The sequence below is a fragment of the Phocoena phocoena genome, chromosome 5 (genome assembly GCF_963924675.1).
Source record: "Phocoena phocoena chromosome 5, mPhoPho1.1, whole genome shotgun sequence".
Classification (NCBI taxonomy): domain Eukaryota; kingdom Metazoa; phylum Chordata; class Mammalia; order Artiodactyla; family Phocoenidae; genus Phocoena; species Phocoena phocoena.
Window position 1 is genome coordinate 96,311,072 of NC_089223.1, and position 12,368 is coordinate 96,323,439.

Below are 12,368 nucleotides of genomic sequence, written 5' to 3' on the forward strand. Positions count from 1 at the left end.
TGAAAAAGGATGATTCCAAGGGTGGAAAGCTCCAAAAAGTGGAGTCAGGGGTCCAGAGGGCAGAGGCATGAGCCGTGTAAGTTATTTCCAGGCTTTGAAACTTAATGGAGTTTGCTTAGGTGGACTTCAAAAGTGATTAACTGACTCTTTTTCTTCATTTTCTCCCTTCTTGAATGAGAATGGATCTGTTACTCTATGCCTGTCCCACCACTGTATTTCTAGAGCACAAACATGCTTTCTAGTTTCACAGCTCCACAGGTAGAGGACCGTGCCCCAGGACACATTATATCAGAACCGCACCCATAATTTAGATGATTAGATATGAAATTTTAGACTTGATACTGTAATGGGCTGAGACTCTGGGGGGCCTTGGAATGGGTGAAGGTATTTCTCATGTGGGATGTATGAGTCTTCGCGGACTGACAGTGGACTGTGATAAGCTGAATAATGGTCCCCCGTAAAGATAGCCAAGTCTTAATCCCTGGAACCTGTGAATATGTTGTACATAGTAAAAGAGATTTTGTAGAAGTGACATATACTGACATAAAGACACACGACCTTTGGGTCAGAGGTACAATGTTACTCATAGCAAAAAAAAAAAAAAAAAAAAAGGAGCCAGATCAGCATCGTGGGTTTGTTTCCCGTCCCCCAATTCCCACAGGTGTTAGCTCTGCACACAGTGGGGGCTGCTGGTACATCCTCTCACCCTTCCTTACAGGGAGATTACTCATTACTCCTGGAATGCACGCAAATGCCTCCAGGGAGGTAGGAAAAGGCTTTATCTTTACTTCCCTGGGATGTTTCTTGGGAAGATGTCTCTAGTTTCACCATTCTGAAATGTCTCCTTACACAAGTGTTCTTAACTTAAACACAAATACTTTCATTCAGAGGATCCAGACTGTGCAGAAATGTGAGCTATTCATGGAAAACTGTCTTCCAACTGTATTTTAAGCACGAATAAGGGGGGAAAATCTATTACCTTTAATAGAATAGAAAATCTGAAAAATCAAATGTTTCAATAATGCCAAGAGTGGCTGATGGAAAGGAGCTGCTAACCTACATGATTTTAGAGAAAGACCACGCCCAAAGAAACATCACCCAGTGGGGTCAGGAAATATGTAAAGAGAGGCAGAAGTTGAAATTAGTTTGAGGAAGACATATTAAGCAATCAAATTGCTTAATTTTCAGCAATGATGTGAGGAAGCAACATCAATCAATGCCGTTTGGGGATGCTTATAGAGATTATCTGACAAAATCAGATTTTTTAATGTAAAAATGGCAAAGAAATTTGCCATACCTTTAATTATTATTCCTGGGACTATGACCACATGTTACAGGTATTAGATGTTATTGATTTTTTTCTCCAACAAATGTAAATGGAATATCCATTTACTATGTATCATGCAAGATGACACGATCTCTGCTCCTACGGAGCATGCATTTCAAGGTGGCAGGTTGACAGAACTAGTAATCACATAAATAAATACAAATATTACGAATGACATAATACCAAGAAAACAAAGAAATAAAAGGAAGAATAAAGAAGGATGTACCCAAACTAAAGTGGTTAGGAAAGACCTCTTTAAAGAGGTAACATATAATTCAATCTATTCTCAAAATAGAAGTCAGAGTGAGTTTTTTAAAACCTAATTCACATCACGTCTTTCCTCCACAGAACACAACTGCTCTCCATTTCACTGACAAAAATCCAGAGCCCCTATAATGGTCTAGAGCCCTTCATGATTTGGTTCCCAAATAGTTCCCTGTACTTTCTATAGCACTTATTAAATTCTAAATATTATAAAGGTTATTTAGTATGTTTATTGTCTCTCTCTCTCCTTGCCAGAACATAAGCTCCACTAGAGAATGGTCTCTGTTTTCTTCATTTCGTATCCCAAATGTGCCTAGAACGGTACCTGACCTCTAATAGAATTTCATTAAATTTTTGTTCAATGAACATAAAATTACACTGATTTTGTTAGTATTAAAGTATAACAAAAATAAAAACAAAGTTATCACATACACTGCTATATTAACATTTAAATACAACAGATAAAAAAATCACAAAATGAGAACTGCAGAAACAAAAACAGGTAAGATTTGTTTACACAACATTGTAAAGTGACTATACTCCAATTTTAAAAAAAAAGATTTATTTAACGTGGTAGATGTGCTTGCCCATTCGTAAGTTCATTCCAGTCTGGAACACAGGAGGATAATGCTACTCGCATATCTGCTGCGTCATTTAATCCGGTCCCTTCCTTTGCTTTTAACTGGGTTAAGACCGAAAATCCTAGTTCACACAAACTAGTTGCTGTGAATGGTAGTAATAGCAGGATACTCTTTTGACTTATCAAAGGAAAGTCTTCCTTTATCTTAATCCAAAATGCTGATAAACTTAGTGTTTCATAATCATTCTTCGATGTATATGAAGAACTGAGCTGCAATAATTCATTTTCTTCTTCAGGCACCAAGTTTAACTCAATTATTGATTCTGGGTTTCGAAAAGCAAACGGATCTTTTACCCAACAATTCTGTCTTAATGTTTCAAATTTCTCTTCTGGGAATAAATGGTTAAAGGTTTGACAGAGAGAAGTGAGGTGCAACAATATCTCTAGTTTTATTTCTTCCAAAATGTTTTCATTGATAACATTCTCTTCAATATGCTGCAAAAAACTTGGAAACATGTAGTAGCTAGGACGATTGCTTTTAAGCTTTGCTTGCCACCACAGTAACGCCTTCTGGAATCCTTGGATACATTCGGCCTGTTGGAATATGTCACTGTTTTTCCCCTGTAGTCTTAAACGTAGTTCATTAAGGATGCCAAAAATATCAGTTAAATATGCCAGTTTCGTTACCCAAATATCATCCTCAAAAATAGTTGCCAAATGAGACTTCTTTTCAGTAAGAAAAACGTGGATCTCATTCCTAAGTTCGTAAACCCTGCTCCGTATTTTCCCTTGAGACAACCAACGAACTTTGGTGTGAAACAGTAAGTGGGTATAATTAGCTCCAATCTCCGAACAAAACGTTTCAAGAAGTCGGCTGTTTAATGAGCTTCCTTTAATAAAGTTAACAACTTTCACTGCCTTTTTCAATACTTCCATGAGCTTCTGTGGAATCTCTCTGGATGCTAATGCTTCATGATGTATAAAACAATGATTCCACGCACCACTAGTAACTTCTGGCAATTTTTTAATTACTCTGCTCTGTTTTCCAGTGATGTTTGCTGTTCCATCACTTGTAATTCCTTTGCAGTTTTTCCAGTTTAATTTATACTGACCAACAATGCACTTTTCTAATTCTGTGAAAATATCTAATCCACTTAGGTGTGAGGTTAAGTTTAAACAACATAAAAAATCCTCCATAAAATCGCCTTGCCACGCATATCTGACATAGACTAAATGTGCTATGCAGCTTCCAGTATCTGTGCTTTCATCAAGCTGGATTGCAAAATCCATTCCCGACTGTAACCGAGTAATAAGCATTGCCTCTAAATGTTCGGCAATCGTACAAATTCGAAGAGATATTGTGTTATTACTAGGAATCGTTTTTAATTTATCAGCAGATTTATCATCAAAAATTGTACGCACCATATCCAAACATGCTGGAAGAATAATTTTTTCAGCAGTTGTGTGAGCCATTTTCTCTTTTGCCACACGATATGCTACTAAATATGATGATAAGGTTTTCTCACTAACAGTAGTAGAGCAGCTAAGAAATTGTGTTGATGAGTTTACATCTATTTTCTTTCTTTGAAAATATTCAAGAGGCTTATCAATAAGTTCAGCATGCTGTGTTTCTAAGTGCCTTTTTAATTTTGAAGGTTTTAAGCTTTCATTTGCAAGAATATTATTACAAATAAGACACTGAGGTCTGTCATTTTCAAAGGGGTTTTCACATTTGATAAAACCTTATTTTAAATAATCTTCATTATAACGCCTTGCAGTTACTTTTTCCTTTTTGAAACATGGCTCAAATGAAGTTGATGTTTGCAGATTAGAGTCAATAGTTTTATCAATATTGTCACTATTCATACTTCCAGATCCAGCAGTAGAACTTGAACATGCTTCTGCATATTTTGCTTCATTATTCCTCTTTCTTTTAAAAAAGAAATGATCCATTTTAAAAGCAATTTTGAATAAAATATTATAATTGCCACTAACTATAAATTGCCACTAATATATATATATGTGTATATATATATGTATATATATATATATGTGTATATATATATATATTTTTTTTTACAGCCTAGATAACATCTTTCCAACATTGCAGTTTGCAAATGAATCTCAGTGGAACATCTCAGACTTTATATACAGTTGCAAGTCATGGTAATATACAACTAGACTGCAGATCAACCTTGTTATTATGAAAACCAAATAAGACATCATTGGAAAATGATTGAAAAACCATTTCTTAGGCAATCAATGTACATCCTATTCATCATATCCCCTCCATCAAATATCTTTCCACATATTGAAACTTATGACCTTAGAATTCCTTGCAAGGTGTATAATTCTGGCAAAGGATTCATACAAACCACTCTGATATTTTATATTTTATTTTGTTTTTAAAAATGTTTGTCATGACTCACAAAATTGATTTCATGACCTACTAAATGGGTCACATGCATAATGTGAAAAACACTGATATAGAGACGTTTTCCTCTTTTGTGTTAGTGGCTTGACTATGTCTGCTTGATGACCAAAGAAACTAGCTGATCTGCTAAACTGCTGGCTGATACAGAAACTTTCTTGAAGTGGTAGGTATATATCATTCCTGATTTTCATTCCTGATACTTTTTGATGGGAAGGGTTTTTAAGAGTGCCAGTATTGTCTGATCTCGAGGTTCCAATGAGGTTTTCCATGGCTAGGTCAACTATAAGGTTGGAGTCGGTGACATATTTTTAGAATTGTCTTGGAATGCATCCTTGACCTGGGAATAAGACCAGAGATATGACATTAAGCATTACAATACAGAGAAATAGTGTTGCCAGCTATAGGGACCTTTACAGAATCCAAGGTCATGGGTGCTGAAGCAAAAAGCTGGTAGCTCTCAACACAATGTTATATAGGCTTAGGCCTTTTTCTGTAAGGCAAACCACCTCAGCCAAGATTGGGAGATAGAAAAAATGATGTAAGACCTGGGAGTCGCATCAGGAGATGCAAAGTACATTGACAAAGCTAAACACAGGAAACCATGGAGGAGCACAGCTCATTCACTATATATTTCCTCTTAGCTCAGTTTGGCCATGCCCCTCTTGTAAGTACTTCCCGAACTGCTCTCTTTGAACTTAGGATATTTGGGTCTTATCAGCATAATACAGCACTTCCTTACAAACCTCTCCATCAAGTAATGCCACTTTGGGGGGTGGGGGAGGAAGGGTAAAGTCTTACATTTACTGTAGTGTTTATTAGAAATTCAACATTTTAACAGTGTTAATAGTTTTATCAGGATTGTTTGCATTAACTAGATTTTATTTTCTGTAATTCTTGATGCTCCGGCATGTGGGTTCTCACTAATCATAGAGGGAACTAATCCTCCCAGGGTTGGGTAATTCCTAGAGACAGCAAACAACTTGACTGATAGCTCAACCCAGGAACACAACTTTCATATGCAAACGAACAAGTCCAGAGCCAGCCCTACCCATACTTTCCCACCCTCCCAAATCAGGTTCTTATTCTCCAGATACTCCCCTGCCCTAACTACCCCAGGGCCTGGTAACCATGAACTATGGACAGCCCCCATGCCCTGAATCCTGGTGAAACTGTTAAGAAAGCCAATCTGAAACCTGCTTACCCTGCTTGACCAATTCCTTCCTGAGAAAACCACAGTACGGGCTTTTCCACATTTCCCCTTCCACCCCCTCTCCCTCCTGCCCAATCCTGGTGCTTCCCATGTGGCCGCCCTGTATGGCATGGCGCGGCATGCCCTATCTCCTTTTTCTAGGGATCTGTATAAAAACTACCTACTTCATGACAGCCATTTCTGTGTCTGTTTGCCTTATCATACCTGATTAAAACAAATCATAGGTATATCATTTTTACTTCATCTTGGTTCTGGTTACAAAGTTACAAAGTTGCATAGTTTGGCCCTAATCCTATTTTCCACATAATGTCTGTTATATTTTACCATAAATTTTGCATTCCATGAGTTCTTCCAAGTCATAGTGTTAAAGCTGAAACACCCGTATCTCGAGATAACTTTTATTACTTACTTGCCTGGTGAATGGATTCCCCCAATCACTTGAGAGGAAGATTGGAATCCTTCAGTTTTGGGGACACACTAAAAATTTGTCATTCTAGCTATCACCCATCCTTCAGCTGTGAGTGAAACGGTACACAATACAGTACACAATACAGTACACAAGTAAGGTATAGGTTTCAGGAATACCAGGCAGCACTCAAAATGTGCTACAAATTATCTGAATGCCATCGATTTTCATCAGCCTGTCACCACTGTATTTATGTGGTGGCCTAATCTTTTAATAAAGCCAGCTTTGAAAGAGGCATCAGAGTGGATGGTGACCTTGAAACAAGAAAGATGTTGCCAGATGGAGAAGGCCTTAGTGAGATTCTTCCCTGAGACTTCATTACTTATTTTTAACAGTAAACTTGAAGGGGACTTACAGTATGTCATGTATACTGCACTTTTTAAAATTTTAATAAGCTTAATTTTTTTTAAGAGCAACTTTAGGTTCACAGCAAAACTGAGCAAAAGGTAGGGATTTCCCATATATTTCCTGCCCCCACCCATGCACAGTCTTCGCCATCACCAACATCCCCCACCGGGGTGGTACTTGTTACAGCTGATAGACCTACAGTGTCACATCATAATCACCCGAAGTCCACCCTTTACATAAGGTTCACTCTTCGTGTTGTACACTCTATGAATTTTGACAAATGTATAATGACATGTATCCATCGTTATGGTTTCATACAGAGCATTTTCACTGCCCTAAAAATCCTGTGCCTCTGTCTCCCTTCTTTCCTATCCCCACTCCCACTGCCACCAATCGCTAATAGTCACCGAATTTTTTTTTTACCAGCTCAGCTCCACAGTCTTGCCTTTTCCAGAGTGCCATACCGTTGGAATTATACGTATATAGACTTTTCAGATTGGCTTCTTTCACTTAGTAATATGCATTTAAGGTTCCTCCATGTATTTTCATGACTTGATAGCTTATTTCTTTTTAGCACTGAAAAATACTTCATTGTCTGGCTATAGCAGTTTATTTATCCATTCACCTACTGAAAAACATGTTAGTTGCTTCCAAATTTTGGCAACTATGAATAAAGCTGCTATAAACATTGGTTGTAGGTTTTTGTGTGGACAAAAGTTTTCAACTCCTTTGGGTAGATACTAAGGAACCTGACTGCTGCATCGTATGTACAAGTACATTTTTAAAGAGGATCCCGGCAAAGGTTGTGTATCCTTTTGTTGCTGGAGCTTGTCAATATTGTGGGCACAGATTATGCTTTATAGATAAAGCATAGATGTTGCTCAACTTTTTTTTTTTTTGCAAAGGTGCCAGCTTTTGTTAACGTAATTCACACACACTGACAGACTTCAAATAATGCCAAAGGGACTGCTCTAGGATTTCCTGAGCTGTGATGGCCTACTCTGGTACTGAGTTATTCTGTTGATGTCTCTGATATGAACTGCCAATAAATAGAACCAAGTCAGAACTGAGGGGTAAAGGTGGCTGGTGAGATGGGTTACACAATTTAGTATAATTCAGTGAGAAAAGTGACGTGGGGAGCTGTCAAAATAAGACTATTTGGTCAGTTTGGCATTGGACAAATACTAAATCTTGAATTTAGGAGCAGATATTTTATATGAGACTAAAAGCTTTAAACGGCATTCCAGAACAACGTTGTTGGAATGCAGCTTCAGGAATGTGCCAGGAAGGTGGCAGCAGGAGTCATCTGAGAAAACTTTGCTATAGGGAGTAGGGTTAAGTTGTAATATGCAAGAGATCAAAATATATAACCTTGTCTCTAGGCTAGCAGTCTCTTGGCATAGTTTTCCGTGTTTAGTAATATAAAGCATTAGTGTCAACAGGAAGATCTACAAATAGGGGCAAAGGTCAGGGTTTATTAGGATGGTGGCATTTTTAGGTGCTGGTTGCCTTAGGAGGGGCTTGGAAATATCAACTTGATTAGTTATTATATTATGAATGCTTTAACTAGGACAAGTTGCTAGAGATCTAATGTATATGGTACCTGATTATACTTTAAAAAGAGCACCTATGGGGGAATTCAGGGCCTGGTCTGAGAAACAGGCAAAGCTTTTCTTTGGAGGTCTTATGTCCTGTCTGCCAAGGTAGTTAGTAGGACTAAAGAGTTTATGGCAGACGCCTATTGGATGTCACAGCATGGTGGACAGCATCAATATATTAAATCAGAACTAAACTGCTGAAAAAGCAACTGCATCTAAATCTCTTTGATGAATAAAAAGAGCTGGAGAGCAATTCACAACAGCCTTGAAGCAATCTGATTCAGAGACATAACTGCCCTTAACAGCTGAAATAGAACATTTATTGATTCTTCCTGTCATACTGAAGGATGCTCACTTGTTTTTAATGTTCCTTCTCTCCACATGAATTTCAAACCACTACAATTTTATCCTGTATGCCACCTCTCCCCAGATATTTTATAGACATTTACCTTATAAAGAAAAACAGTGTTAAAACGTTCTCCAAAGTCTTTTGTTTGCCCTCTCTCTTCTTTATCTATGTCTCTGAAAGGTGCCTTAATGGCAAGTCACAGGAATTTGGAGGGACAGGTTCAAACCTGAGGGTTTTGGTCTAACCGTAAGTTTTGGAACTTTAAACAGAGATATTCTCAATTAGAACTCAATGTAAATCAGAGCATATACATACATTAACATGAATAACTACATGTGTGATTCCATAAGCCAGATGGGTTCTGCTGGGACAGGTCCTTTCTGGCCAAAACTTCAAAAATCTATAGATGTGTGCACTGATGCTTCAGATGTGTGTGTTGAGGCTGACTGTTGTGGATATATAACCACATTTCAGAGCAATAATGCTCTTTAATTGGGTGTGCATCTATCTTAGCCATTCTTTAGGAGAGAATTTCAATTAAGGTGACCAAATACTTGTAGCTGAAAGTTTCTTATATACCAAGGTGCAATAATAATGACCTGTTCCTAGAACAGTGTTTGTTGTAATGGTAGGTACTCAGTAAATGTATTTGAAAGATTAAATGAGAGAATGACACCTGTAGCAAACTGTACCATGTACATTGTTTTTATTAATCAATGAAAAATAAGTTACCAAACTATATTTGAACAATTTGGTAATATGTAAGACAAAGGTTAGTATGACCTATTCTTTAAAATTGGATCAACGATATTCTATTTCAAAATAAACTGCTTATAATGTTAGATACTAGAAACAATGGTCTTATAAAAACATAAATGTAAACTATATTCAGGTTTATCTTATAAAGCCTAACACTTAAATCTACCTGAAAATAAGAAACACATTAAAAAAAAACTAATATCTCATTTATATTACAATAAGTAATTATTCTTTTAGACAAAAACAACTGTCTTTAAATCATTCTGTTCTTTTATATTTTTACTATTCTCATTTCAATCCAGTTCTCTGTGGGAGTTCATAATCGGCTATGCTTCAGACTGTTATATCCAAAAAGTATTCTTAAAGGGCTTACTCTCTCTCCTCAAGCAGACAATTCACCTACAGTAATAGCAGACATAATATATTAGGGTATAGACCTGATAGATGTGGGGATGAAAGCATGGGGAAGTCCTTTTCTAACTGAAAGAGGATGCAAGGTAACAGCTAAATGGGAGTCAGAAGCAGAAAATGCTGCAAGTTTGACAGAATAAGGTATGAAATAGCTGTTTACAAAAGTGGTGCTACGAATGGACTAGGAAAATGTGTTAGGATTTTAAGCAGGTCTGCATGATTGCCTTACATGCCTTACATGCAATGACCATTATTGCTATGATGCTTGATAGGTGTGGTCTTTAATTCCCTGCCATGAATTTTTACCTCTTAAAGCCTCATCTTAACTCTCTAGGTTTCTCCTTCATCCCATATCTCCATACTATTCTACACTTGAAGCTCTAAGACTGTGGGAGTTCTTGAAATACCTCATGCACTTTCATGCTTCTGCTTTCGCTCTGGCTGGTATTCCCCTTGCCTTAAGTCATTTGAAATCCTATTCATTCTTCATGATTTAGCTCAAATGCTACAGCATTCATCCAATCAACTAAGATGTAAGTATATACGATGTGCCAGGTCCTGGGGATACAAAGCAAGAAAATGGATAGTGATATATTCATATAAGGGAACACCTGTTCAGCTGTTACAAGGAATGAACTAGAGTTACATAACACTGACAAATCTTATATTAAGTTAAAGAAAGCTGCCAAAGGATATACGCATTTCTGCTTGTTAAAACTATGCAAAACAGCACTACATGTAATCCAAAATTAAAAGGGTGGTTACCTTGGTCAAGAGGGAACATAACGGGACTGGGTGGAGCAGACAAAGGACTTCAGTTATATAATAACTATTTTTCCAGTTGGGTGTCAAGTACATATGTATTAGTTATAGTTTTATTTCAACTTTTTGTCTGTCTAAAGATATTCTATTTTTAAAAGGGATGTTTAAAGCTTGATTCCTTCCTGAAGGCATTGCAAACCTGTCCCATAGTCAGTAACTTAAAATTACCTTCTTTCCGTCTCTGATATCATCCTTTGTTTCCTGTATTGCCATTGTGCACACATCAGTAATACTTAGGCCTCAAGAGTAGGAACTTGCAGGTACGAGCTTTAAGTAGATTAGAATGTAACCCTCTTCCCAGGAGACTCCCAGTTCTCTAGGGACCTAACTAGGCCTAAGAACCTCAGCCTGACCCCTTCATGTGACCCGAGAACATCTTCCCTCGGATCTCGGATCGCTGACCCCTTCCCCCGGTAGATGTCCATTCGCCCCCTGAGCAAAAGCAAAACGTGCCTCCCGCCAACGAACCCCGGAATGTCTCCCTTTAGCGGACTCCGGACCGCTCCCACCAGAGGTTGCCTTTCTTCCTTCTCACCTCCAACCGAGCGCCGCGAGCCTCGCGCCTCGCCTGCCGACCCGCGGGGCGCCTCGCTCCCCATTCTCTACACAACACCACTTCCAATCTAACCTCAACACTCACAGAAATCACACTTCCAGCCGGAAAACGGCTGGCTCGGCCCTCTGCGCATGCGCGGAGCTAAGAGTCGCCCCTGCCCTCGCGTTCGTCTCGCGGTATTGCCTTTGCCCGCGGGAGTTATTTGAGCTTTCTGGCGGTAACCACGCCCTCGGCTGTCCGCGGCCGGCTGACCGAAGTCTGAATTTTGTCTGCAGAAAATCTGGCCGTGGTCAGTCGAGCCAGATACGGCTGAGAGCCGACAGATTCTTACCGGCCGGGCTCTGGCGCCATGGGGGTCAAGAGACTGCTGCCGATTAAGGAGGCCTTCCAGCTGGCGCAGCAGCCGCATCAGAACCGGGCGAAGCTGGTGGTGGCGCTGAGCCGCACCTACGGCTCGGCGATCCCCGCCACCCCTCGCCGCCCCGCTGGTGCACCAGTGATCACGTTAATTTGTCAGTGTTTGTAAGGGAATTACAGAGATTTTTTTCAATTCTACTATCATTTACCTTGTTTACTTATTTAGAGAACCATATTGTTCTTTATAATCATAGTAGACTTGTGTCTCTAAGTTAGAAGTTCACCGATTTTTAACATAAATGTGCATTTCATTTAATAGATATAAAATATATATTAAATATATATATTTGTATTCCTGCCCTGTAATGATTTTAACAAAACACGTTTCTTAGGAACAAAGTAAGTCAGTGCAAAGAAGTTCATTTTTGTTCCGAACTATTTTTCAGGTTAATATCCGGGTGTCCCCCACTTTTCAAAAATTCAATTTAGGCCATTTCGCTTTTAGAAAAGACCTGTATTGTATTAGTCCGTGTTTTCATAACTGAAGGAAATCTGGAGGGTTTTCACTTTTACAAAAAAACGGGGAAAAGCGATAGTACTTGGTATGCTTAGCCTTCAGCGTTTTTTTTTTTTTTTTGCAGGGAGCCTTTACCGAGGCAGCGCGCAGACCCAGCAGCCTGAGTGGCACAGCCAAGCTCCTTCCCTGGAAATACACTCAGCATCTCAGCATCTAGCCCCCATAGCTTGGAACTGTGTCTGTGAGCATCTGTGCTGCATCTCAGTTTATTCTGTGCATTCGTCAGCAAGTGTCCTAAAGTATCAGAAAAGGTTAACATAAAACCAGATGTAATTTTAAGTGTTTTGATTGGGGTGAACGAACTGGGCAT

At 38.7% G+C, this 12,368-nt stretch overlaps 1 protein-coding gene across 1 annotated transcript; it reads right to left on the reverse strand.

The window, feature by feature from the left end:
- Nucleotides 1-2,156: 2,156 nt before the first annotated feature.
- Nucleotides 2,157-4,124, reverse strand: FAM200B (family with sequence similarity 200 member B). Its single transcript, XM_065877259.1, is given in 1 exon segment — nucleotides 2,157-4,124. A coding segment is annotated over 1 exon segment (1,968 nt).
- Between the last annotated feature and the right edge of the window lie 8,244 nt (nucleotides 4,125-12,368).